The sequence below is a fragment of the Natrix helvetica genome (genome assembly GCF_964273705.1).
Source record: "Natrix helvetica genome assembly, chromosome: 5".
Classification (NCBI taxonomy): Eukaryota; Metazoa; Chordata; class Lepidosauria; order Squamata; family Natricidae; genus Natrix; species Natrix helvetica.
The window spans coordinates 51,121,933-51,147,995 of record NC_138551.1 but is presented as its reverse complement, the minus strand read 5'-3'; the positions used below and the strand labels follow the sequence as shown (position 1 = coordinate 51,147,995).

General features: G+C 38.6%; 1 protein-coding gene across 1 annotated transcript; it reads left to right on the top strand.

The window, feature by feature from the left end:
- The first annotated feature begins 686 nt into the window (after positions 1-686).
- Positions 687-24,201, top strand: KAZALD1 (Kazal type serine peptidase inhibitor domain 1). Its single transcript, XM_081956569.1, has 5 exons — positions 687-839; positions 8,957-9,569; positions 12,402-12,562; positions 22,224-22,371; positions 23,061-24,201. Exons 2-5 carry the CDS (start codon positions 9,020-9,022, stop codon positions 23,153-23,155), a joined length of 954 nt encoding a protein of 317 aa, XP_081812695.1. The 5' UTR covers positions 687-839; positions 8,957-9,019; the 3' UTR covers positions 23,156-24,201.
- The last annotated feature ends 1,862 nt before the right edge of the window (positions 24,202-26,063 follow it).

The window sequence follows — 26,063 nt, the reverse complement described above, 5'->3', positions numbered from 1 at the left end:
GGGTCAATTGTGGACTTCTCTCTGGTTCTCATATTTCCTAGAGTATAATTTTTGTTTTGTTTTGTGCTGCTTAGGTTTAAAAAGAATGGTGATGCAGAGCATGCTTATTTTAATAGTATAGTTTTTTAGAAGCAGCCTTTTAAACATTAGTTTTCCAAAATCTTTGCTTTCATAAGATGGATTACATTTATAAAGGTAGTGTGCAAATGAAGATAAACTAAGGAAATGATAGAATACTGTTTGGGAATAATAGCACTATTATCAACCATTTAACATTGCTTTATCGTGCTATAATTTCTATAAATATGTGCTTCCCCACCTCCCCAGATCTGGATAGACACATCAGAAATTTCTGGGTACTTCTTGCTTTGGCAGATTAGGCAAATCTATCTCCCAAGATATATTTTTAGAGATGCTGAATTCCACATTATACTATAGAAAACAGAGGTTCTTTTTCTCCAAGAGGCTATTTCTAAAACAAGCAGTGCGCAAGGTATCTAGTTACAACTGTAGTTGCTCAGTGGAGTTGAGAGAGAGGCTGCTGCTGGGGTTTACTTCTCGCTCTTCAGCATACAAGCAAATTTAGCGGCTAATCAGGCAAGTTTTCGTCATTGTGGATGTGCATATGTGGGGGGAGTTCCATAAAGGCTGGGTCCAGGGATCACATTTCATTGGGACATCATTGGTCCTTGTTTAAGCAGTGAAAATAACAGACTAATCCTTTGGAAAAGGCAAACACCATCCAACACAACCTTAGCTGAAAGAGATACTCAGAACACTGGAAGCAACTGAGCAGTGGATTTCGAATAAGCTGCCAGCTTTGCCTTGTCTGACATGAGGTAGGTGTCTCAAACTTCCATTAAAGCTTAGAGAGCAGAGTTGTTGCCAGATTTAAACTATGGGGTATTTTGGAACTGCTGTGCTTATTGTACTGCATGTATTATGCTAAGGACCAGGAAAGTTCTCAAAAGAAGGAGACATCCATCATAAGTTACTCTGCCTCTCCCCAGATTCTTTCTATCTAGATCATATATAAGTCTTATAATGATGAATTATATGATGATTACATGATGATCTCTTTTTAAATCCAGATACTTTTTCTTGATGTTCCTTGAAGTCTGCAATAACTGCTCTGTTCCTTGAAAGTTCCTGGAATGATGTTTCTTTACATTTCTGAAGTATTTGAATTTTTGGAAAAATAGGTATTTCAGATCTGACTTCACATTTTCAATTAAATTAGATAAAGAATTCATAGAATCCATTAAACATTTGGATTATTCCAGAGAGTTCTCTTTATGGGCGAAGCTGTTGGCACCTGAAACTTCTACAAAGTATAAGGTCCTTTCCTAGTTATTTCCTGGATAACTGGATTATTAAAACATTGGATGATTGTAATCAAACTTGTAGGTTGAGAATAATGCTGATCAAGAGGTTTGATCAAGAATCTGTTTGGAATACAGAAAACATATCCCATTTATTCTGATGTGCACTTAGCTTTATTCTGTGATTTAACATTGCGACAAAAGAACGTTCTTAAACTCTTTTTTTAAGCTAAGGTGTTAACTATAGTTCATTATAAGGCATTATCAATTAAGATCTGTCATATTACTGATATCATTCCTTGTTTACCAATATTAATGACTGCCTAACAAAAAGTTTGATATAAGCCTACTTGTGATTAGGAGAAAGAAAGAATTGTTCTGTGAAGGCTTGTCTGTTAAACCAATTTAGCCTCAATGTTCAGAATTTAGTGTAGGATGCTTTCCAGAAAACAGCAGAACTAATCTATGAATTAGTTCAATCTGAAATTCGATAGCTGATTTATGATTCAGTATTTTTCTATAGTAACTGTTACATTATAATTTGATAGGTGAGACCAAAATTATAAATTTCCAAGGTAGGCTGTTAATTAAAGAAATTTGGGGAGATTGGAGATACTACAAAGAGACACCGAAACACTAGAGTATATCCTTAGAACTGGTCTAAGTGATACAGAGCAGCCTGGGATGACTGGATTTGGAGTCTTCTGTTTACCTATAAAGGTCTATTTGTCTATAAAGCCCAAATAGCCGGTGAACCTGGGATATTAGCCTTCTCTCCCAGCTTCCAGATAGGAGCATTATGATATAGATATATGATAGATAGAAGATCTGACAGAAAAAGCTATCTTTAATAAGTTCTCTTTGTAACTCCAAGAAGAGTTTCTTTTGAAGATGAAAACAAAGAAGCATTGTTATATAGCAGAGATACATATATCAACTAAATAATAAAATTCCAATCTGTAAAAGAAAAACATTCTGAGCCACAATTTGCTATACATTAGAATCATGTATTCATCCTTCACTCGATAACACTATGGTGCTAAAAAAAAACAGGCATGTTGACTTTAAGATACAAAGGAAAATATCCAATCACTTCAGGTGAGGATGTGAAGCATCCAGGAAGAACTAAAGTTGCCAGTTAATTAAAGTGGTTGGAAAACATTCATAATGACCCCAAATATAAGCAGGAACCTTATTATAGCAGCTCCTAGGACAACGTGTCTCAACCTTTGAGACGCTGGCTGGGGAATTCTGGGAGTTGAAATCCACTCATCTTAAAGTTGCTGAGGCTGAGGTTAAAGTTTCTGTTCTAGACTAATCATGACTATCATAAAGCGGGGGGGGGGGATGACCAGTCTCCATTACTGTTATTTTGAGATATTGGTCAGTGGATGACTATAAACTATTGTAACTTACTAATGGGGTTAGATTAGTCCTGGTTTTAGCTACCTGCCAGAAGCAGCTGAAGAAACTGTTCTTCTAGAGGGCATTTGAGGCATGATGCCTGAGGTGTTTTTGGACTGTTTTTCTGAATTGTTCTTGGATTTATTTATTTATTTATTTTATTTGTTTGGGGGGGGCACTGTTGCATTGTAGATATTTTAAACTTTTATATTTTAGTGAAACCATTGAGAATCCTTTGGGACTGTGGTGGGATATAAATGCTACAAACAACGAAATAAATTACGATCAACCCAAGCTACCCACCAAGTCCTTTGAACAAAAATGGTTACTAGTGTGTAATTCCATGATATTTATCTTTTTAAAAATCCAGGCAAAAGAGTGATGGGTGCCATTGGTGATGCTAGTGTATTGGAGAAAGGAAGGGAAAAAGTTCTTTATAGGCAGCCTGCCCATGACCTAAAAATAGCAGTCAGACACACACTGCCATTACCCAAAGGGCTAGATGTTAAGAACAACACTTAGCTCTCTGATGCAATGCAAGAGGTGTGATTATTGCATCGTCTCTGGCAAAACAGTCTTTAAGATCTTGAATGAACTAGCTGAGAAAAATGATCGTGGATCAGGATAATGGAGCACTGGATGAATGTTTTCCCCAACATGACTAGTCCCTATTTGACCTTTCAGCCTTTGTTACAAGGGAGTCCTGTGCAATAAACTTGAATGGCCATCTTGGGGATTAATAGTTTTAGCTTTACGGCAGAGAAATAGCAGTGATTTAAATATTGGACAAGCTTGTATTCTTGACTGGTTTCAGCAACAGCCCAAAAATACTTGAGAGCCAGTTTGGTGTAGCAATTAAAAGCATCAGACTAGGAATCGAGAGATTGTGAATTGTAATCTTGCTTTAGCCATAAAACTAAGTGGGTGACCTTGGGCTGTTTCTTACCTTCAGCTCTAGGAAAAAAGTAATGGCAAACCACTTCTGAAATTCTTACCAAGAAATCTAGAAGGACTAGTCTAGGCATTTGCCAGGAATCAACATGGTGTCCTTCCCCCACTTAATAATGATCTATTTCCATGTTGTTCTTGCTTTGCATACAGTTCTTAAGATATAACCAACACTTAATTTTGTCAATTAAAGAGTCCTATAATAAATTGTATTGTACTGCATGTCTTTGAGGATTCTTTAGATCTACCTATCCAAACTAGTTATTTGAATTCTCCAGTTCTCCAGTTCCACCACTCTTAACACAGCTTCCATAAAAACCTATTCTAAGTATTTCCAGTGTGCAAACCACTGATTACCAATGGATAATTGTTAACTTAAGAAAATTAGTATTTGAATAATATGGAAAATATTTAGTTCAGGATTAGGATTAAACCAGATTTAATTCTAAGTAGCATTCCAAATGACGCCAATGAGTATCTGGGATTTTTTCTCCTTCCCTCCCTCCCCCCAACCCCAGCTACCAATTGGCTGAGGTTTAGGCAAAATACTGACATGAAGATGTCAACAAACAGCACATCAAGGACTTCTACGAAGCTGGAATTTGGGAGTAGATTTATTTTAGGCATGTTAAGCTTAGGTGAAAACGTGCAACTGTTTTCTGTTATCGTCCTCTGTTACTTACAGGAAAATTACACTAATGCCTATCTATAGTTTGCTGTCAGACTTGGTAGTGTGATTTCTGAATGCATTGGGGGGTACAGAAAAGGGTTTTGAGGCCACTTGCAGTCAGTGGGCCAACATTTGCCATGTACAAAGAAAAAGAAATCTTTCTCCTTAATTTGCAGGAAAAGTTTGTTTTTCATGATTGTTTCTTCAGAATTTACAACAATGTTTTATATACCCTTTTCAGGGTTCTTCATCTTTGGTTTCATGATCCTTATGGCAGTGGGTTGATGTGCACAAGGAACATTTAATGTATGCTGAGTGGGGAATTCCAGTAGTTGAAGTCCACACATCTTAAAATTGGCAAAGTTTGAAAGTTTGAAAAACACTGTTCTAGACTGACTCCTGTCTTATGGAAATACAGTATGTTTTGTGATCAGTGAGAAAAAGGGACATAAAGAGGGTGTTTAAAATTGACAAAATTTAGTTTTAAATTGAAAAGGTTGGGGGTTGAAAAATTAGGACTATTGGAAAGGTACTAGATGGACTCATTGATTTTGAAAGAATTATGAACAAAAGGGTTCTAATTTTCCCTAACCGTAAAGGAAGAATTATATCAATTTGAAGATGAAGTAAAGCTTAATGTCATGTTCTCTGCCTGGTCCGTTCCCCTAGCAGGAACAGTTCTGGAAGCTGATTGGTTGGCCCGTCTGACAGCTGACTATAAAAGGGAATTGTCAGAGGGGAAATCAGCTGTTGCCTGTCACCAGGTTTTTCTGCTCTGCTAAATATTAGACATAAACCATTAGCTTTACTAGGCTCTGCTTCGCCTCAGTTATTGACAACCCCCTCATAGTTCCTGGTATCGAACACTTGGTACTTATATGCATAAACCTCTGTAAAACCATATAGGTTTGATTGAAGAGTATTTAGAATATTATTTCACAAGCTGTTTCTCAAATTTTGTTATGTATCATTCAGGAATAATCTGGGCCATTGGGGGGAATGTTTAATCCAGTTGCTATGTAGGAGGGGCTTTAAAAAGATTAAATAAATAATAGGGGCAGTCTCCTTAAATTTCTGGATAATGTAAAAGAGCTGACCTAAGCACTAAGAATCTGCTGTTGCACTATTTTCACTGACTAATATTATGGTTGCTGAACTTGATAAAACTGGAATGCCTTACCATGAAGTAACAAGAATTTTCTACAATCATTTGTCAACTGTTATTGTTTACTGTCATATGTACAATTTCCATTTCAAATATTTCTGAATACTGTACTTTCCTTGTAGTTTCTGCCCAAATAGTTTTGCTAATAATTCCAGCATATGGAGCATGTTACATAATAATTGAGGGGAGACTGGGATTTTGGAATTTCCTCCCTTAAGCTTCTCTCTGTACTTCAAAGGCGCACCCATGGACTATTTGTTTCTGGCCTTCTAGCTCATCGGACCTTATTTCTCTCATGTAGCTATCACTTCCATTTAAGATCCTGGAAAATTACCACACTAACAAAATTTGCTAGACATTTACAGGAAATCAAGCAGCTCTGTCTTCCTTTCCCTTAAATTTTGTGGAAGTAATTGACTTGTGAAATGAGTAATAATTGAGATGAGAGTTAAGAAATTGAAACGTAATCCAAGTAAAATGCTGTACCGTTGCTTTTGGGAATCTACTGATCCAGGAAAGTGCGTACAGCTTGTTCTGTATATAGGTGCTCTGTCTCCAAAAACTAATGTGGCTGGTTGAAGGTATCCTGAGTTTGACATTTCTGGATGTTGAGAAGGCCACAATAGGGGTGTTTCTCTCCATTTTAGGCTGGCATGCCAGCTGGGATGAAGGCAGACTTGGCTATACTTACACAGTAATAACATCTAGCCTGAACTATTGCAATAGAATCTCATTGGGGCTGTCTTTAATACAATACAATACAATAGTAGAGTTGGAAGGGACCTTGGAGGTCTTCTAGTCCAACCCCCTGCCTAGGCAGGAAACCCTATACCGTTTCAGACAAATAGCTATCCAACATCTTCTTAAAGACTTCCAGTGTTGGGGCATTCACAACTTCTGGAGGCAAGCTGTTCCACTGATTAATTGTTCTCACTGTCAGGAAATTCCTCCTCAGTTCTAAATTGCTTCTCTCCTTGATTAGTTTCCACCCATTGCTTCTTGTTCTACCCTCAGGTGCTTTGGAGAATAGTTTGACTCCCTCTTCTTTGTGGCAACCTCTGAGATATTGGAATAATGCTATCATGTCTCCCCTAGTCCTTCTTTCTCTTAAGCTAAACATACCCAGTTCCTGCAACCGTTCTTCATATGTTTTAGTCTCCAGTCCCCTAATCATCTTTGTTGCTCTTCTCTGCACTCTTTCTAGAGTCTCCACATCTTTTTTACATCGTGGCGACCAGAACTGAATGCAGTATTCCAAGTGTGGCCTTACCAAGGCATTATAAAGTGGTATTAACACTTCACGTGATCTTGATTCTATCCCTCTGTTGATGCAGCCTAGAACTGTGTTGGCTTTTTTGGCAGCTGCTGCACACTGCTGGCTCATATTTAAATGGTTGTCCACTCAGCAGAGCACTTTGTACAGTGCTCTGCTGAGAAACTGTTAGGTTAAAAAAGGAAAGGGGGATGGGGGGGAATTTAACAAACATTTCCTATGGTGAACACATTATTCTTATACTATTTCAGCTGTATTGAATACTTATTTATTTCTGTGGGCAATTCAAACTGCTAACAGTATTGTCAGTGAGCTGGGACTAAAATATCCAAAAGACAGATTCACTAAGCATGTATCAGTGCTATGGTCTGGGCAACATCTGGATGGCATTGTTCTAGTTTTACTATGAAGTTGCCAGCTTTACAATTTCACTAGTTTTGAAGGCTTTTTATTGTTTGTTTGCTTGGTTCAATCTCCTCTCCAAATTCTTATATGTGCTTTCTGTGGTTTTAGTTTGATTCATCTGTAAGTTACCCACATTGAAGGGTAGATAAATAAACAGGTTCCTTTTACATAAACTACTAAACTAAATCCAGATATTTTCAAGAGGAAGACATTCTAGTACTGGTATTATTGAAAAAATTATTATAGAAATGTCAGAATTTTGACAAAGACAACATTGAGTTAAGCATGCATGTTGAGTAACAGATTATGAAATATCCTAAACTAATCTTATCCTGATGCTGGAGGGGCCGGGGGGGGGGGGGATCTTGTCACTCCTGAAAAGGCATTTTTGGAGTCAGGCCTATACATTTAACTTTAAATGACTAAGCTCAGTAATTGAACATTATGTAATTGGGTAATGGGAAACAGCAATGCTGCTTTTCAAAAAAGGCAGTTATATTAAATCTCTGAAGACAATTTAATACTTCATTAAAAGAGCAACTGATCATAGCAGTAACTGCTTTTCCATTAAAAACACACATCTTGTGCCAGTCACGCTGCATAATAAAAAAATTAAAGAAGTCCTCTAAATTTTCTAATAAAAATTAAATTCCTTATTTAAAAAATGGGACATCATTGGCAGAAAGAGTTACATCAAATGTAATTAATCCAAGATACCGAAGGAGAGAAACATTTTGTTCCAGAAAAAAGACTTGCAAAAATATAAATTTTCTTTTTTACAATATGCAGTTTGAAAACTTTCAAGAGGCCCTTCGATTGTATGTCCTGTGTATGACATTTGTTCTTTATATTATTCTTCCATATTTATATGTGGATACATATTAAAATATTAAAAGAATTGTTTTAAATTTAACTGCTTTTTGGAAGCTGATCCAAAAGCATATTTTTAAGAATGATTCTTTTTCATCATTTGCTTATGGCACAATCTCACCCCCCCTGGTTTAAAACCATTAAATTGAACTTGCACAACTCATTGATGGGGGCGGGGGGAGGTAAGGGCTACCTACTTGCCCATTCTGACATACAAGACATACAATACAGTTGAAAAACTCATATTAGGGGATCTATAAAAAGTCACCATGTTCAGCTCCACATCAGCTGCACAATGACAGTATAAAAAGTTGGTTAGTAAGTTTTGACCTTGAAAGACGTTCTTTCAAATCATTTAGTGCCAGAGAGAAAAGAGGAGCTCTAGGAATTTGACCTCCTCACTGATCAGCTATCATTTAAGCAATATACCTTGAATCCTTTTACTTAGTTGAAGTGATATACCATAAATTAAAACATATTAGCCATATTTTACCCAACACTTGCTTAGAAGTAATACAATAAAAACTGTATCCCTATGTAAGTGTGATTTTGTGTTTAAGTTCTGTGAGTTCTGCAATGATTCTGTGCCCTGTTTTAGATTTCTTCACTTGAGTCTCTGCCTATGGACCTGTTACTGACTGTCAACTTGAATTTAATATTGTACAAGCTATGCAAAATCCAAGACTGGAATGCTTTCTTGATAGGATAATTTGCCTGAGGGCTACTTACACCGAGAAGAGTCATTCATTCATCCTGGTCCAGAAAAATCACAAGGGGTTTCGATCATCAATGGGAGGCATGGAAAGATTCTTCTCAAAATGTTCCAATTCAAGTATTAATTTACAGTAACTGATAGGTGAAATAATTGCTGCATCTGAATTCCTTCCCCTTTTTTGCAGGCAGTGATGTCTTCGTGGTTTTGAAAAGGAGCAAGCAGTGAATGCTCTTCCATCGCCACAGGGATGGTGACAAGCAAGGGTGACAAACAGGTGCCAAGTTCCAGTGAACTAGTGAGAATGTCTCAACCTGCTACCCTAGCTTCTCTACAAGTCACCTTTCTTATGCTATTTCTCTGCTGGGATGCCCTTATTTCGGCACTGCCCATTGGTCCTGATTACTTGCAACGTGGCTGGCAGAGGCTTCTAGAGGAAGGGGAGAGTTGTGTGGCATGTAGATTGGAAGAATGCCCCACTCCTCGTGGTTGCCTGGCTGGAGTGGTCCTGGATGCCTGTGACTGTTGTTGGGAATGTGCAAATCTAGAGGGACAGATCTGTGACCTGGATCATACCAACCACTTCTACGGCAAATGTGGGGATCATTTAGAGTGCCGCCTTGATTCAGAAGACCTGCAACATGGCGAGGTGCCTGAGCCCCAGTGCACTTGTTTGTCTAACCAAGCTCTTTGTGGCTCCGATGGCAAAACATATGCTCAGATCTGCAAATTCCAAGAGGTGTTTAATTCCAACCCTGAGGCTAATCTCACTGTAGCTCATGAAGGACCTTGTGAATCAGGTAAGGTCCACTGTCGGTCCCTCTTCCCCAATGCCTGTGTGAGTCCAGAAAGTTTTAAATGTTTTGAAAATAAAATAAATGGGAAACAATGATTCAACACTCTTACACTTTCAAAACCAAAAATGTCTGGTGAAGTAAATAATCTGATGGTTTTAAATTGGATAAGAGAGATTGATGAAAAACAACCTGGTTTCAATAATTTTGCAATTCTTATTAGTCTCCCCCCACACACACACAAAAGCTGTTATCTTGAATCAGGGGTTTTCAGCATGCACTGCCATTTATCTACCATATTTCTCTACAAGGACTGTACATATTTCTTAATAGTACACAGTCAGTGTGTATCTATTGTTTCTATGGAGAGTTGCAATCGTAAAGATTTTAAAAAGAATTTAAATAATTGAAGGTAAGGAATCAGTGCTTATTGATGAATTCACCCAGGTAAAACAGTCCTCAGCATTAAGATGAACCTGAATATCTGCAATTCCACATTGACAGACTGTTACTTTCTAAAGCTAGACAAGCCCATGCAATTGTATATAAAAATAATTGCTAGAGTTAAGGTAAGTGTAGAATATTTCATGTGTAACAAACATTATATATTAGGGACATCAGGTGTCATCTGGCATACACATTGGTCTGCACTGATATATTGTTCAAGGAATTCATAGTATACCTCAGGGGTGTCCAAACTTGGGAACTTTAAGACTTGTGGACTTCAACTCCCAGAATTCTGGGAATTGAAGTCCACAAGTCTTAAAGTTCTCAAGTTTGGACACCCCTGGTATAGCTGAACTTGGTAAATCAAACCAGACTAGATATTGTTCTAGATGTCTGCTACTAAAACAGTGTTTACATATTACATATCTCTTCGGTAATAACTGTAAGCAGTGTTCCAATATCTCAGGGGTTGCCACAAAGAAGAGGGAGTCAAACTATTCTCCAAGGCACCTGAGGGTAGAACAAGAAGCAATGGGTGGAATCTAATGAAGGAGAGAAGCAACTTAGAACTGAGGAGAAACTTCCTGACAGTTAGAACAATTAATCAGTGGAACAGCTTGCCTCCAGAAGTTGTGAATGCCCCAACACTGAAAGTCTTTAAGAAGATGTTGGATAGTCATTTGTCTGAAACGGTATAGGGGTTCCTGCCTAGGCAGGGGGTTGGACTAGAAGACCTCCAAGGTCGCTTCCAACTCTGCTATTGTATTGTATTGCTACAATCTAGGCTTGGGGCTTAGTATCCCATTTCCTCTCACCAAATATGAAGTTACCAATGATACAAAGTACGTACAAAATCTCATGAGATACTGAGATGACACTATTACAAAATGGTAATAAACAGGGACTAGACCTGCAAGTGATGGAGGAACTACCTCTAATTTGATCTCCTTATCGTAAGGAAAGGAGATATCCTGAAATAGAAGAATAAACTAGGATTCCATGTTGTTGTTGGTACGGTAACAAAAAGCAAATTCAGGCTGGTTGTGAAGAAACAGAAAAGAACGTGGGGAGATAGGATTGTGATACTAGAAGAAGTGAATGTTTCTAATATTTGGTCTCAAAATGCTATGTGTTATTGGGGGAAAATTGCTGAAAGATTAGAAGCTGCTTTCTAATAAAGCATAAGTTATTTGTCTAGCCTGGCATCTAATATCCAACTGGCATGGTAAGCTGAGGTAAAAATCTACCTCATTGCTACTGAACTTTGTAAAAATCTGAACAAAGCTCTAGAGGTTCCAGAGCTTGAATAAAAGTCACTCTGTATGCAGGACTTGTGCTCTACCTATCAGCCAGCTACCGTCTCTCCCCAGGCATCAGAGCTTAAAACAAGAGGAGAAGTGAGTTAGCTGGATAGCTTAAGTCAAATCCAAGCATTTGACAATAAAGCAAGCTGATTAGCAGCTGCCACAAAGCTGTCATGTTTCCCCAGCAACAGGAGGCAGCAGTAACATCCCTAGAAAGCATTTCATTTAAACGACTGCGACAAAGCCCCGGACCACCGTTTAGGGGCCAAGGGCCCTTGTTCACAGATGTGCCATGATGATGCAAATACATTCTTTATAACAGCTGCTGATGGCCTGGCAAAGCAGCCCTATTCAGCTCAATCATAGAAGGTTTTCCGCTGAAAGGAAACGGAGAGTATAGCGCAATCGTTCATTTATTTGTTCTATTTATATGACCATCCATCTCAAACGTATGACTCTAGGCGGCGATCAAAAAGTAAAAGATAAAATATCATAAAGGCAATAAAAAAACAAATACAGCAGCTGAGATTAAGTAAAGCACAGCATATTTCATCAATTTAATAGGCTTAACCACACAGCATGAGCCTCAGGCTTGGTTCCAAGATAGGTTTTTAAGGCCTTCTTGAAAGCCTATAGGGTTGGGACAAGCCTAATCTGCAGAAGAATGATGTTCCAGAGGGCAAGCATTATAATAGAAAATGATTTCCTCTATGGACCCACCTGATGACTTTCCCTAGTGGATGGGACCTAGAACATGCTTTTCCTGTTGGACCTCATGAGACAAGTGAGGACAAGTGAGGAGAGATGGTCCTGAAAGTAACCTGGTCCCATGCCTTTGCCATTTTGAAAAAGTTTAGATGTTACAAAAAATAAATAAATAAAAATAAGACAGGCCTTGACTACAAGCTAAGTATCAAAAGGTGAGAATGATTTAATCACCGTAAGATTAAAGGATCTCTTAAAATATGTACTAAATGGTAACTTGTAGAAATCATCATCTCTCAAATTGAGCAGAAAAGATAATATCTTCATGGACAAATCATCTAGATATCCTTGGCTTCTCATATCTTTTTTTGGCCTTTCCTAGAGCCCCTTATTGTATCTCCTCCTTATGATATCTGGAACATCACTGGACAAGATGTGATCTTTGGCTGTGAGGTCTTTGCATTTCCCATGGCGTCTATTGAATGGAGGAAGGAGGGTCTGGACATGCTGCTTCCTGGAGATGACCCCCACATTTCAGTTCAGGTAACCCTGAAAATCTAGTCAGCCCTCAGATGGTGGTTGTTTGGGTGTGTGGGGAATATGGTCTTCCCTTTAGCTCTTTGTTATATGGTCCTAAAGTGTCACTATTTTATTTTGTTAGGTTTATTCCCATTTTCCCCCTAGAAGCTCAAGATGGCATATGTAATATTGATTTCTTTTTGTTGTTGGTCCAACAACAACAACACTGTGGGTGAAGTTTGGCTGAGAGAGAGGTCCAAGACATCAACTGAGCTTCCATGATTAAGGGTGAGCTTGAATCTGAATCCCCTAAGTGATTACTTTAAAAATAACAACATCAAATTGGCTCTCAAAGTTCTTCAGATCTTCCATCCTATACACTGCTGATTTGTTTGTTTGTTTGTTTGTTTGTTTTGTTTTGTTTTATTGGATTTATATGCCGCCCTTCTCCCAAAGGACTCAGGGCGGCGTACAACATTAAAAAACACATATCACGAAAGTTAAAAAGAAATTAGAGACATATCCAAAAAACAAACCCAATTAATAGGACAATAACATTTAAAAATGAGATAAAATTAACAGGCCAGGCCAGCTTGCTGGAAAAGCCAACTTTTTAGGGCGCATCGGAAGGACCGGAGATCAGGGATTATGTGAAGCTCTGGGGGCAGCTCATTCCAGAGGGATTTACAACTTCTGCTTCCTTAACAAAAGATGGACTTGCTTAACATATGACAGCCAGCTTTGGAGATGCGCAGATTTCTTCAAATAACCTTCTGTTGGGTTTTTATTTGCTTGTTTTGCTTTGTTTTGTTTTTTTGGCGCTGCTAAAAATATAGTTAACCCATGAACCTGTTCACCATTTTTCTTTTGTTTTTCTTACTGCTAGCTTTAATTACCATTCCATCTTTACTGCTTTTTCTCTTGCTGGGCACAATTACACACATTTGCATTAGCAATTGGAGATATTGTGGTGATCTGTGAATGTTCCTCACATGGATCTTCTTCACAGAGGTTAACAAGCTTGGGAAGCCAGCCTAAAATAGAACTTAAAAGGCTGCAAAGTACTTAGTGTTACACCCTTCCATTTAGAGGGTGTGTGAGGAAATCCTAGGAATCATTTATGGAAACTAACATTTCTACTATTATCTGGAATGTTTGGGTGGGGTAAAAGCTTATGTCAAGTCACAATCTGGTTAGGGGGCTGGGATAGTCCCATGTTAAGTCAAAAGAAACAGGAGGATATTTTTATGATAGCATCTATCATTTAGAATAAGAGACATTTTTGTTCCTTGCATTGTTGCATCAAATTTCAACTACCCGTTTAACATAAGTAAAATCACACTAGTCCACGAAAACAGATGAGGAAAATACAGCTGAACAAATTAAACTGGAGCCAGGAATTGCTTTCCTACAAGAAACAGCTAAAACAATGAGAAAATCTCCAGAGAGAATGTCTGCTGCTATGAGTTAATTAAAAATAGTCTGGGTGTAATGCTAGACAATATGTTGCATCAGAAATGTTTAGTGGAAGAATAGATATTAAGCAATATTACCAAGGTCCTAATGCACTGCTAAATCTGTATGCAGCATGGGATTTGGAGACCTTTTTTAGACAGTGGGATTTTAAGAATGTAATCCTGCCCACATTTATGTTAAGTGAAGTTTAGGGAAAAGAATGATTGTTTAGGCATATTGACCCTCTAGGCTTTACAAAAGATTTGACTTTCATATGCAAACAATTCCAGCCTATCATTATGTATTTATCATTGCCCTCATGCAATTTATTTTTTTGCATATTTGCTCTTCGTGCATGTATATAAATCTTCACACTTGCAATTGTATACATGAAGTTTCCTCACTTAGAGATGTTCATCCAACAGATAGTGGGAAAAGCCAAAGATGTATGAGCAATGTCAAGGGACAGAGTGACTTGGAGCTGATATGTGAGGGTAAATATTGTTTTCCTAATGTGGTGAAGTAATTAAAATGTTGGGTGTGGATCACAGGGGGCACAATGTTCTCCCTCTTGTATTTCTGTAGGGAAGATATTCTAAAATCCCTTTAGTTGAATGTGTGTGCCCATTTGAACTAAAACATACTAGCATTCTTTTATAGGGATTGCCATAGAAATGTGGCATGGATTAGTACTATGCCATGCCAATACCCAGGCAGAACAGATGGGTTTTATGTCAGGCTGTTACTTTATGAGATGAAATATCTTATTCTCCACATAGTAGCCAGATTTTGTATAGCTGCCGGGAAAAAAGGCTGATCGTGCCATTCTATTGATCCATGTTTTAATGTTAAATCTGACTCATTCAGCAAGTCAAAGACTTTAACTTTTGCAAACAGGAGTTTGCTGGTGGAATTTGACAGAAGAGTTTCTAACAAATTTTCTCTGGAGACTGAAAGTTTGTACTTTAGCTAATCTGAGAACCAGAAACAGGTGGAAATACAAGCCTTTCTCCTAGTGCTGCTCCGCCCCCAACCCCCTTCCCAAAGATGAGTGGATAGAAATCTGTAGTTAAGACCTGGAGCTTGTGGCATATTTGTGTACCTACCCAAGAAAATCTTGACCTATATTCACAGCAGGTCCAAACTTGTGTACTTCTCGAAGAAAAAGTGAAGATTGGAGCAATAAGGAGGCGCTTCAGCTGATGAGAAAGAATTCACCAGATTTATTTATTTCTTGGATTTCTAAACCGCCCCCTCTCCCAAAAAGGGACTCGGGGCGGTGTAATAGTAAAGATCATAGTAAAGAAACACTACGATGGAAACTGATAGTAGAATCAATACTCTATAAGGAAGAAACTCAAATACAAATGCTGTCATAGCATTGTCTCAAGATCCTTCCTCAGATGAGGAATCATTTCCAGAAACCTACAGTATGTTGCCAGGCACCATGTAACTTGAGTTACCACTGACTTCAACTTTCTTAAAATGAACACTACAATTTTGTCCCAAACTTGGAACTTCCTCTATGTAGCCTCAAATAGGCCAGCAGTTGAAAAGTGAACAACAATGGGCAGAGAGGAGTGCTGAACTTCACAAAGAACAGCAAGACTTTGCAAGATTACTCAGGAGAAATCTGCTAGGGGAAACAAAAATTGTTGTGGGTCAAAACAGGATCAGAAGCAGCTGCTATCTAAAGATCATCATGGACTTATATCACAGAATAATACTATTCTGTGGTGACTCCATGAAATTCCTACTGCAGTCTCCTCCCTATCAGGTTTTTTTTTCCCTGGAAATTTGACTTAGTTTAGTTTGGATTCATAACCTGGCTGTTGTTTTTCCCCTAATGCATAGTTTGCATGTAAGATAGCCTTCACACGTATAGTTTTGGACTGGATTAATCACCTTGAGATAAGCCTGACATATTTATTGCTATCGAAGCAGATAGTCGTAGCCATAGCCATAGCCATAGCCATTTGTGAAGCCTTGATAGGAATAAGCCTAGTGAGTGAAAATAATCAAGAGAATCAAGAAACAAAAGTACGTAAAGATATTGTGCATCATGTACTCAGAAATAGTTTTCAAACCTTTGTGGCTGCAATGGGCTCAGATTTTATTTATTTATTTATTCTTCGCATTTCTAGACCGCCCCCTCTCCCAAAAAGGACTCGGGGCGGTGTACAGTCCACACAACAAATAACAAATACTTAATACAAATATAAATATAGATATAAATATACATATTGAGGAGGTTAAAAATTAAAAGAACTGTACAGAAGAATATAAATATGGATCTAGAAGCCCTAAAATCAATTAAATTTAAAACCATACCCTTAAAATAACCAGATGAGAATATATTTCCAGGAGGTAACAGTTGTGACAGTTATAATTATGCCAGGCCAGCTAATCGAAACAGGTGAGTCTTCAATTTTTGTCGGAAGGAGCGGAAGTCTGTGGTGGTTCTAATATCGGGGGGGAGGTCATTCCAGAGGGTTGGGCCCATCACAGAAAAGGCCCTACTCCTTGGCGCCACCCGCTGGCATTGCCTGGTGGACGGCACCTGGAGAAGCCCCTCCCTGTGAGAGCGGATTGGCCGCAGGGATGTATGTGGGAGGATGCGATCCCGCAAGTAACTAGGTCCTGTGCCATGGAGCGCTTTAAAGATGGTAATCAGAACCTTGAAACACACCCGAAAAACCACAGGTAGCCAGTGCAGCTCGTGCAGGAGTGGTGTTACGTGGGAGTATCTGGAACTCCCCATGACAACCCGCGTGGCCGCGTTCTGGACTAGCTTCTAGGGGAAGCCCCATGTAGAGAGCGTTACAGTAGTCTAGGCGAGACGTCACCAGCGCATGAGTGACTGTGCTAATTCAGAAGAAGAGATGCTGAAGGATGGAAGACAATAAATCCCTAAAAGGCAGAGGGAGATGCAACTGTGACAAAGAAGAGCGATGGTAATTGGTAATTCTCTACTATGAAGAAGCGAAACACGCGTATGTTTCCCAGACACATCGGCTTGTGAGGATTACTAATTGCTAGGAGCAATCCTTAAGGATATGGCAATAGCAATAAACTTAGACTTATATACCGCTTAGAGAGGGCTGTAAAAGCAGAGTCAGCATATTTCCCCCAAAAATCTGGGTCCTCATTTTACCCACCTTGAAAGGATGGAAGGCTGAGTCAACCTTGAGATTTGAACTGCCGAACTACATCTAGTAGTCAGCTGAAGCAGCCTGCAGTACTGCACTCTAACCACTGCACCACCTCGGCTCTTCTAAAAATATGGAATGCTTCATGAATTTAGGTGTCATCTTTGCGCAGAAGCCATGCTAATCTTCTCTGTATCGTTCCAATTTTAGTATATGTGCTGCCGAAGCAAAATAACATCCTAAGCATATCAGATCAAACAATTATTGGCCCCTGCTGATACCTATGGTGTAGGACAAAACACCATAAACTTTAGCAATCTTAGAAAAAGGTCAAGACTTTGGGGGCTCAGGCAGCATTCTCATCCATCATTCATGCAAGTGGACCAAACATCCTTTCTTACAGATCATTCACTGCAGTGGTAGGTTGCAGGCAGTACGCCCTGGTGCGCACGTACCGGTGCCTGCCGGAAGCAGCAGCCACCATACTGGAACAGTGCTTTGGAGGGCCTACCTGCCGGCCCTCATTCCTTACCTGTATTTGAAGGAAATGGGCCATCTGTGCACTCACGCGCAGTGTACGGCGCCTGTGCAATGCTCTGCCGAGCAGCTGGAGCATCGCAGGCGGTGGGTGCGCAAGACTAAGTGGGATCAAACATATGTTTTGGTTCTCACAAAAATGGATTTTAATGTGAGCTAATATCTCTAGAATTTCATGGTAGGAAAATCTTGTGGCAAACTGAATATGAATCAACAAGGAAAATGCAGCTTGGTTCCATTTTATTGTGTTTGGATCATATTTCATTTCGTACCGTGTCCAGATCTGGGCATCACACTTTAAGGAGGATTCGGAGAAACAGGAACAAACTTAGAAAGGCAGCAAGGATGATTAGGATATTACAAATAAAGCCTATAAAATGAGATTGAAAGTGCTAGACGTTAGAAGAGAAAATAGATTGGGGGATAGCATTATTTAAATACCTGATAGGAATTCACACTGAAAAGGGCAATATCTTTTCTTTATTACTTCAATACACGGAATAATGAATTTAAGTTAGAGAAAAATAGATTCCAACTGAATTCTAAGAAAAAAAATCTTTTTTTTTTACAATCAAACCAATTACCCAGTGAAATTGACTCCCCTTCATTCTAAGTCAGTGGTTCTCAATCTGTGGGTCGGGACCCCTTTGGGGGTTGAATGACCCTTTCACAGGGGTCACCTAAGACCATTGGAAAACACATATTTTTGAAAAAAATATGGAAAACATAAAATAATCTTATGGTTGGGGGTCACCACAACATGAGGAACTGTATTAAAGGGTTGCGGCATTAGGAAGGTTGAGACCCACTATTCTAAGTGGTCAAACCAAGACTTAGTAGCAATTCATCAAGGTTGCTTTAATTTGGATGTATGCCCTAAGCCAGTGATGGCGAACCTATGGCACACGTGCCACTTGTGGCACGCGGAGCCATTTGTCAGGGCACGCGAGGCGCTGCACTGGCCAGCTGAGTTCACCTTTTTAAAAGCTATTTTTCGCCTTCCCCAGGCTCCAGAGGCTTTATAGGAGCCTGTGGAGGGCGAAAAGAGCCTCCCCCGCCCTCCCGGAGGCTTCAGGAACCGTCCCTGATGCCTTCGGAGTGCTTAAAACGACCCTCCGAGCAACTCGGAAGTCACTTCTGGTTTGCTCAGAGCGTGGTTTTAAGCACTCCGAAGGCTTCAGGGAAGCCTCCAGACGGTCCCTGAAGCCTCCGGAGGGCCTCCGGGAGGTCGGGGGAGGCTCATTTCGCCCTCCCCAGGCTCCTATAAAGCCCCTGGAGCCTGGGGAGGGCGAAAAAAGCATGTAAAAATGGGGGGGTCACGCGTTGCATTATGGGTGCAGCACGCCCGCACTTGACCCCCCTGCGCTCCCCCCACTTGTGGCATGCGAGCCAAAAAAGGTTCGCCATCACTGCCCTAAGCACTGGATGAGACAAAGACCTAGTTGCCCTTTTCCAATTCCAAGCTTCTCCCAGTGGTTGAATTTGGCCCAGTCACTCCATTTTAAAGAAGCTTGTTTTACAGGATTGTTGCTGTGGAGATTACATGAAGATAGACTGAATTCCTTCAGAAAATGTGGGATATAAGTCCACCAAGGAAACTACAAATGTTGAATTGTCTGATCAGTCTAATAGTACTTCACAATATAATATATCTCTAAAATATTAAGAGATAGATGAGATTTCTAGCAATTTGGAGTGCAACGATCAAACTTTGGGTATACAATACATAGTTATGTGTATGTGCTCTCTTTCCTCCTGATTCTGTAAAAAAAAAAACCTTTCCCTTCTGGTTCTGTCCCTGCCAATACATTACACATTTTAGAATCTGTTTCAATTTTGCAGTGCTGTTAGATAACTAAATGGCTATTCCAAGACAGTTTTTTTAAATCTGTAAATTGATTATGCAACATATTTTTTTTATTTTGGATGCAATTCACTGTTCTGATCTGACAGTGAAAGGAAAAATCTGCATGTAGGCATTTACATAGAGACATGGTTTCCGTGTATCCTGTTTACAGAGAAGGCTAAGAAATGAAGACAGTAACTTCCAAACTTCCTCATTTAGGCTTTAAAAGAAGAAAGGGAACATATACTGCTGCTGGTTCCATCTGCAAATAATTTAGATTATTTTCCATTATGGAAAGAACAGCAACATACATTGGTATTTTACATCAGTCTGAAATGTCTAGCACATGCCCAAGTACAAAATACATATGCATATTATGTGCACATAGGATTAAATGCATGCTTTTAAAAAAAAACTTAAGTTCCATATACATTATGTATGTGTAATCATACACCCACAATGTGCTTTGGAATCAGGCTAAAGAAAGAGTCAAAAATAGGATGGAATCCAACACTTTCCAAATATATATGGAGCTGGTGGGATGAGCTGTTTTCCCTAACCAGTGGGAATGTGAAAAGAGAGCAGAGCTGAAAACGGTAAAAAGACAAATGTCAAAGTGCAATGTTAAATATATATCCATGAATTTAATAGTTAAACATATTTGTTTTTATTGTGGTGCCTGCCTTTGCACCAATCTGCCCCTGAGATTCAGATGGACCCAATTCACTTAGTTTGACGAAAGCTTTAAAAACTTGGCTTTTACTCCAGGTTTAGTCTAAAATGATAGATGAATCCATCTTCTCGAAGATGAAGTATATATGATAAGTGCAATATGTTATCTGATGTGTTGGTAATCAAATTCATTACTTTTGTTGATATAAGGTTTTTTTTAAAAAACTTGCAATAATATTTGGAGATTTTTATTTGATGTACACTACACAAAGTTGCAGTTATACAAAGTTAGGTGACTATATAAATCTTCTAAATGCTGTGTAGTATGATGGTGGAGACTTTCTCAGATAAAATGCTCAGCATAATAGTCCTGCCAAAAGACAGATAACAGGTTTGATATTCCAGATTTGCAGCTTTTAAAACTCAGAAAAATGCCAAATGTATTTTTATTTTAGATATACTAATTAAAGGCATGTATTTGCATGAATGAGTATAAAACAATATGATCCAGGGAGTTGTGCTGAAGCCAACACTTGATCCTACGTGAGTTATATTTTAGAATATTAAGCAATAAACTTTACGTTACATGTGGACGATATCTCTAGCTTTCTATGAAAATCCATGTATACCTGATTCCTTTTTCATGTGTAACAAAAGAATAACATAAACAAGCACAATAATGTTAAAAAGAAACAAAAGAAGATGAACCAAAAAATAAAGCATGGGAAAAGTAAAGGAAGACATTTAACTTATTTTCAATGTTTAAACATTTAAATTATATGAAATTAGGTCTGGGCAACTGGCAAGTAATTTGCATTTATTACTTTGTCTTTTGCCATGTATATGTCACTCCAATTCAGAAACTCTGAGTAGTTTATAATAACCAAAGACAAAGTCGGATAAAAGCAATAGAAAGAAACTCAATATAGCTCATAACACCCAGCCCAGTGGATCTGCAAATTGCATAATCTTTCATCAAACCACTCCAGAAGGGTGTCTTTTTACAACTCTTCATAACTAATGAAGAGGGAGTGTTTTAATAGCTGATGTAGGCTGTTCTAGAAGAGAAGGGTTATCACTAAAAAAAATTAGCCAAAGGGTTTCCTGCATTGGAGGAAGGATTCTCAGCAAGCCTTCGCTTTGTAATCTCATCAGTTGAGCAAATTCCACCCAGAGCAGAGGGTTTCACAAATATCCAGATCCTAAGCAAATGGAATTAATTCAACAAAATGCTTTTTAAACATACCGGATCCCTCAGAAGAAGGTGTAGAGTAAGGATTGTTTTTAATTTCTATATGTTGGAAGTATGGTTTGGGCCTGCTTTACAGTGTCACTGTGTTGCTTTAAAGTTTATAAAGAATTAAATAGAGTGCTCAGAAAAGAAATGAGTCAAAGATGTTGAATACAAATGACTGTATATGTGTTAAAAAATGGGGAGTTTGGATTTGTCACGCATGGGCAGCGGTTAAGAGTAGTGCATGATTCTAGTACAGTGTTTCTCAAACTTGGCGACTTTAAGTCCTGTGGACTTCAACTCCCAGAATTCCCCAGCCAGCTATGCTGGCTGGGGGATTCTGGGAGTTGAAGTCCACAGGACTTAAAGTCGCCAAGTTTGAGAAACACTGTTCTAGTATATCAAAATCAAAGATGGAAGATATCCCTACATTTTCTACCGACTATGGGGAAATGAATCAACATGATTCTGCATAGTGAAGTTTTAATTTGTTGTTTGAACGTTGACACCATGTGATATTTACTGCAATTATTCTATTATGTATTTATCTTCTATACCAAAGCCAATGCAGAGTAGTCATAGCCATTTTACCCATGGAAGCTCAGTGGGTGATTTAAGCCTAATTTCTCTCAATCTAACCTATCTGTCAAAATTGTCTTACAGTCATGGATAAAAACAGCAGGAGAGTTATCAATAAATCCCATAAAAAAGTTTTTAAAAAGGGTTTCCCCCAATGGAATCATACAATATACAGAGAGAGATTTAAAATTTGTCTTATGTAATTGGCTGCAGTTTAGGGGAGGTCCTCAGAAGTATGAGGTAACCAGCTGGCTTCAAATCCAAGCTGTGCGGTCGACTGATGAAGGAAGGTATCATTGTTACGCAAGAAACAGTGTCGGGCAAGTGGCAGCTCCTGCCAGCCTTATGGTCCTCACTCCTGGTACGTAGAAATTAGCCTTAAGTCATTCCTTTAGCCAACCTGTTTGTCTCAATAGTTGGTTTTCTCTTGTGTCCACCAGTACCCACATGTGTTTTCTGTATTCCAGAAGCTGCTAATGTCTATCTAGCCATTAGTTCCTATTTTATATATCTTGTGACAGCATAGAGATTGAATTTAGAAATTTGGAAGTATGGAAATTCCTTCCCAATTTCACCAAGTAAATTATTTATTTTCTGTGACCCATAAAATGCTGTTGATATAAAAAAATAAATGCTGTTTTGCAAAGAAAGGGAACGGTGTTTCTTCTTTGCATTTCAAACAGCACTTTGTAAATGCATGGCGTTGCCATCAAAATAGCAGCCTTTGTCCCATTGTTAGCAAAAGGATAGATGACTTCCTCCAGATCTTTTGGAGTTCGGCTACTATCAGATCCACAAGCTTGGTCACTGGAATTATCTGAAATATCTACAACTGATATGCTAATTGCCTGACAAATAGTTTGACAGTTACAACTATGCTGATAGATGGTAAAATTCATAGGCAACACCCATTATCCAGTTAACATGACTTATTATACATTATAATTTGGAAATGTAATTATTTTAGTCAACAATTATTAAGCAGTAGATAAAGGAGGACAGTAACTCATTTCAGATGGTAACCATATGCTTTGTGTCCTATATTTGCAGATCAACTGAATTTAACCTCACTGGCTCTGCCCAAGGGGCCCAATCTGGGATCGAATGATGACTGGGGGAGTGATGAATTGTATGATTATTACTGAGAAGGACATATAGAGGACAGCACTCATAATGCAGGGTCATTTGTATTCTTTCCCATTTGAACATTTATTTCATCATCAACCGGTGCCCCAGTTCCTTAGAATAATAATTAATATGGAAACTCTAGGGTGAATGTAAGGAAGTCAAAATATTTTTTTTTTCTATGGAGAACTTTAGTATAAGTTAATTCTGGGTAGACCAAATAAATATACTTAATTGTATGTCCAGTCCCTGGATGACAAGTACATCAAAGCAAGTAGAAGAGAAGAAGTGATTGTATTTAACTGATGCAAATTAAATGGACATTAAAAAGGACTTTGATTAGCTTTGGAGGGAGTATAATTTCATTGATTTGATGCATCACATTCATAATTATTCCTTTTTAGTATAGCCTTTATTGTCATTGTACATCATGTATACAATGAAATTGGTTAATTTTCTAATTGCCTTTTCTAGATTAGACAACATTGATGTATATAATTCAAGTAGCAGAGATCTTGGAGAAAAAAAAGAAGCCTTTTCCTTTTAATGGGAAACCTAAGAGTTCAGCCTAAGAACTAAAATCTCTGGCAACATTCAGTTTAACTGCCTGTTTGGTACATTAACGAATTTAAATGTTCGTAGTTGTAACTAATGACCTAGTTACATGCAGGATCGCATCCTGCCCCACACATCCCTACGACCAATTCGCTCACACAGAGAGGGACTTCTCCGGGTGCCGTCCGCCAAACAGTGTCGGGGGGCGACACCCAGGAGCAGAGCCTTCTCTGTGATGGGCCCAGCCCTGTGGAATGACCTCCCCCGTGACATCAGGATTATTTCCGATCTCCGCTCCTTCCGTGTACAGTTGAAGACCCACCTCTTTCAATTATCTGGCCTGGCTCAACCGTAATTTTTCATATTCCTCCTGACTGTCTTTTTTAAATTTTAAATTTTTATTGTATATTGGGCTTTTATTATTGGGGTATGTTAATGGTTTTAATTGTCTAAATGTTGTAATCTATTACCTCCTCCGTGCATGTATGTCTTTGTATATATGTATGTTTATATATGTCCTAGTGTACGCCGCCCCGAGTCCTGCCTGGAAAGGGAGCGGCTAATAAATCCAAATTTATTATTATTATTATTATTATTATTAAAGGAGGAAAGATTAGATCAACAGGGAAGAAAACTGCTAAACAAGTTTGGGAACAGCTTTTAAAATGGAAGCCAGATTTCAAAGGTTGCCAAAACACATACTGTATGTAAACTGGATGAGGCGTGCAGGATATTATTTGGTGAGGCCTATGTTGTCACAGCTTTGGGTTTCCTCGTTGCAGAAAGAAGAATGAATATCAATTAAAAAGTGCTGATCAAAGAGACCGCAACTGGAGTCCTCCAAAAATAGTAATACTGGTCAGTGTCTCTATTGTGAATTTAACTATTCTTCAGCTTCACTGCTAACTGGAATTCATAGTATATGCCACCTTTGTTTTTTCTTTTCTTTCAAAGCCTGGAAGTCTATATTTACATACGATATATGAAAAAACCCAAACCCTGTCTCAAGGTAGTTTCTTTCAATTGTGAAATCTGGTATTACATTCAGAAAAGCCTAAAATGAAATGAGCATGAATGGCTCAATTTCGATTAGGACCTAAATATATCTGATCATGATGACCCAAACAAAGCTATAAATGGTGAAGCAGTGAATGTAGCATTTGAGCATTGGAATTTAAGCTATGACAGCTGCATTGATCTGTTCAGCCATAAAAATAAGTAGGTACAGTTGAGTTAGTTATTCTGTCTAATCTACCTTATTTTTTGTATTGCTGGCAGAATTAAAACAGGCAGGATGTGTGGGCCAATTACCTTCCCTTATGCATTACTAGAATGGCTAAAATTCATAAAAATAATAACTAATGTGTGCTCAACAAAACAGCACATTTGGATGTTCATCTTGGTCTCTATCTATCCTACTCAAAAAGTCCTGTTCCCTCAATTCTGGATGCTTCTTCCCCCATGTTATTTTCTCTATGTATGAACTCACCTAATTCACAAGACCAAAGACAGTTTACAAACAATAAATAATAGCTACAAATAATATTCCAATTATACAAGCTAAAACCATCACATTATGATTCTGACCCAAATACCCTGCAAAACAAAAAAATCTTAAATGCCTTCTTATGGGTTGCAAACTTAGGAACTTCATAGACATTAGAATTCCAGGTATTCCAAAGTAAGGGCAGCCATCAAAAGGATATTGACACAAACATGCATATACACACACCAGTATCTTTGTCAGGGTCCCTAATAACATCCAAAAGTAAATCAGAGTCCTAGGCAAAGGATTCCTCAAAATTCCAATTTATTAAGAGAGTCCTGTTGGCATATCTGGGAAAACCTGAATCTGAAAGCTTCCAGATTTTCCCACCCAGTTGTAAGTTCAAGATCCTGCCCCTCCACCCACAAGTAATAATAATAATAAATTAATAAATTTGAATTTATTAGCCACTCCCTCTCCAGACAGGACTCGGGGCGGCGTACAATAACACATATAAAACATAAAACATATGTACAAACACATAAACATCCAAATACACACACATACAAAGACATACATGCACGGAGGAGGTAACAAATTACATCACGTTTAGACAGCTAAAAATCACCATTAAAATACCCCACTAGTAATAACAGAATTTAAAAATTTAAAAGAACTGTCAGGAGGAATGAGAAAAATATTTACGGTTGAGCCAGGCCAGATAATTGAAAGAGGTGTGTCTTCAGCTGTACACGGAAGGAGCGGAGATCGGAAGTAATCCTGATGTCACGGGGGAGGTCATTCCACAGGGCTGGGCCCATCACAGAGAAGGCTCTGCTCCTGGGTGTCGCCCCCTGACACTGTTTAGCGGACGGCACCCGAAGAAG

Coding starts and splice junctions, on each gene's coding strand:
- KAZALD1 (XM_081956569.1), top strand. CDS start 9,020: ATGGTGACAAGCAAGGGTGACAAACAGGTGCCAAGTTCCAGTGAACTA. Junction 9,570..12,401: donor TGAAGGACCTTGTGAATCAG/GTAAGGTCCACT, acceptor GGCCTTTCCTAG/AGCCCCTTATTGTATCTCCT. Junction 12,563..22,223: donor ACCCCCACATTTCAGTTCAG/GTAACCCTGAAA, acceptor AATTGGCTGCAG/TTTAGGGGAGGTCCTCAGAA.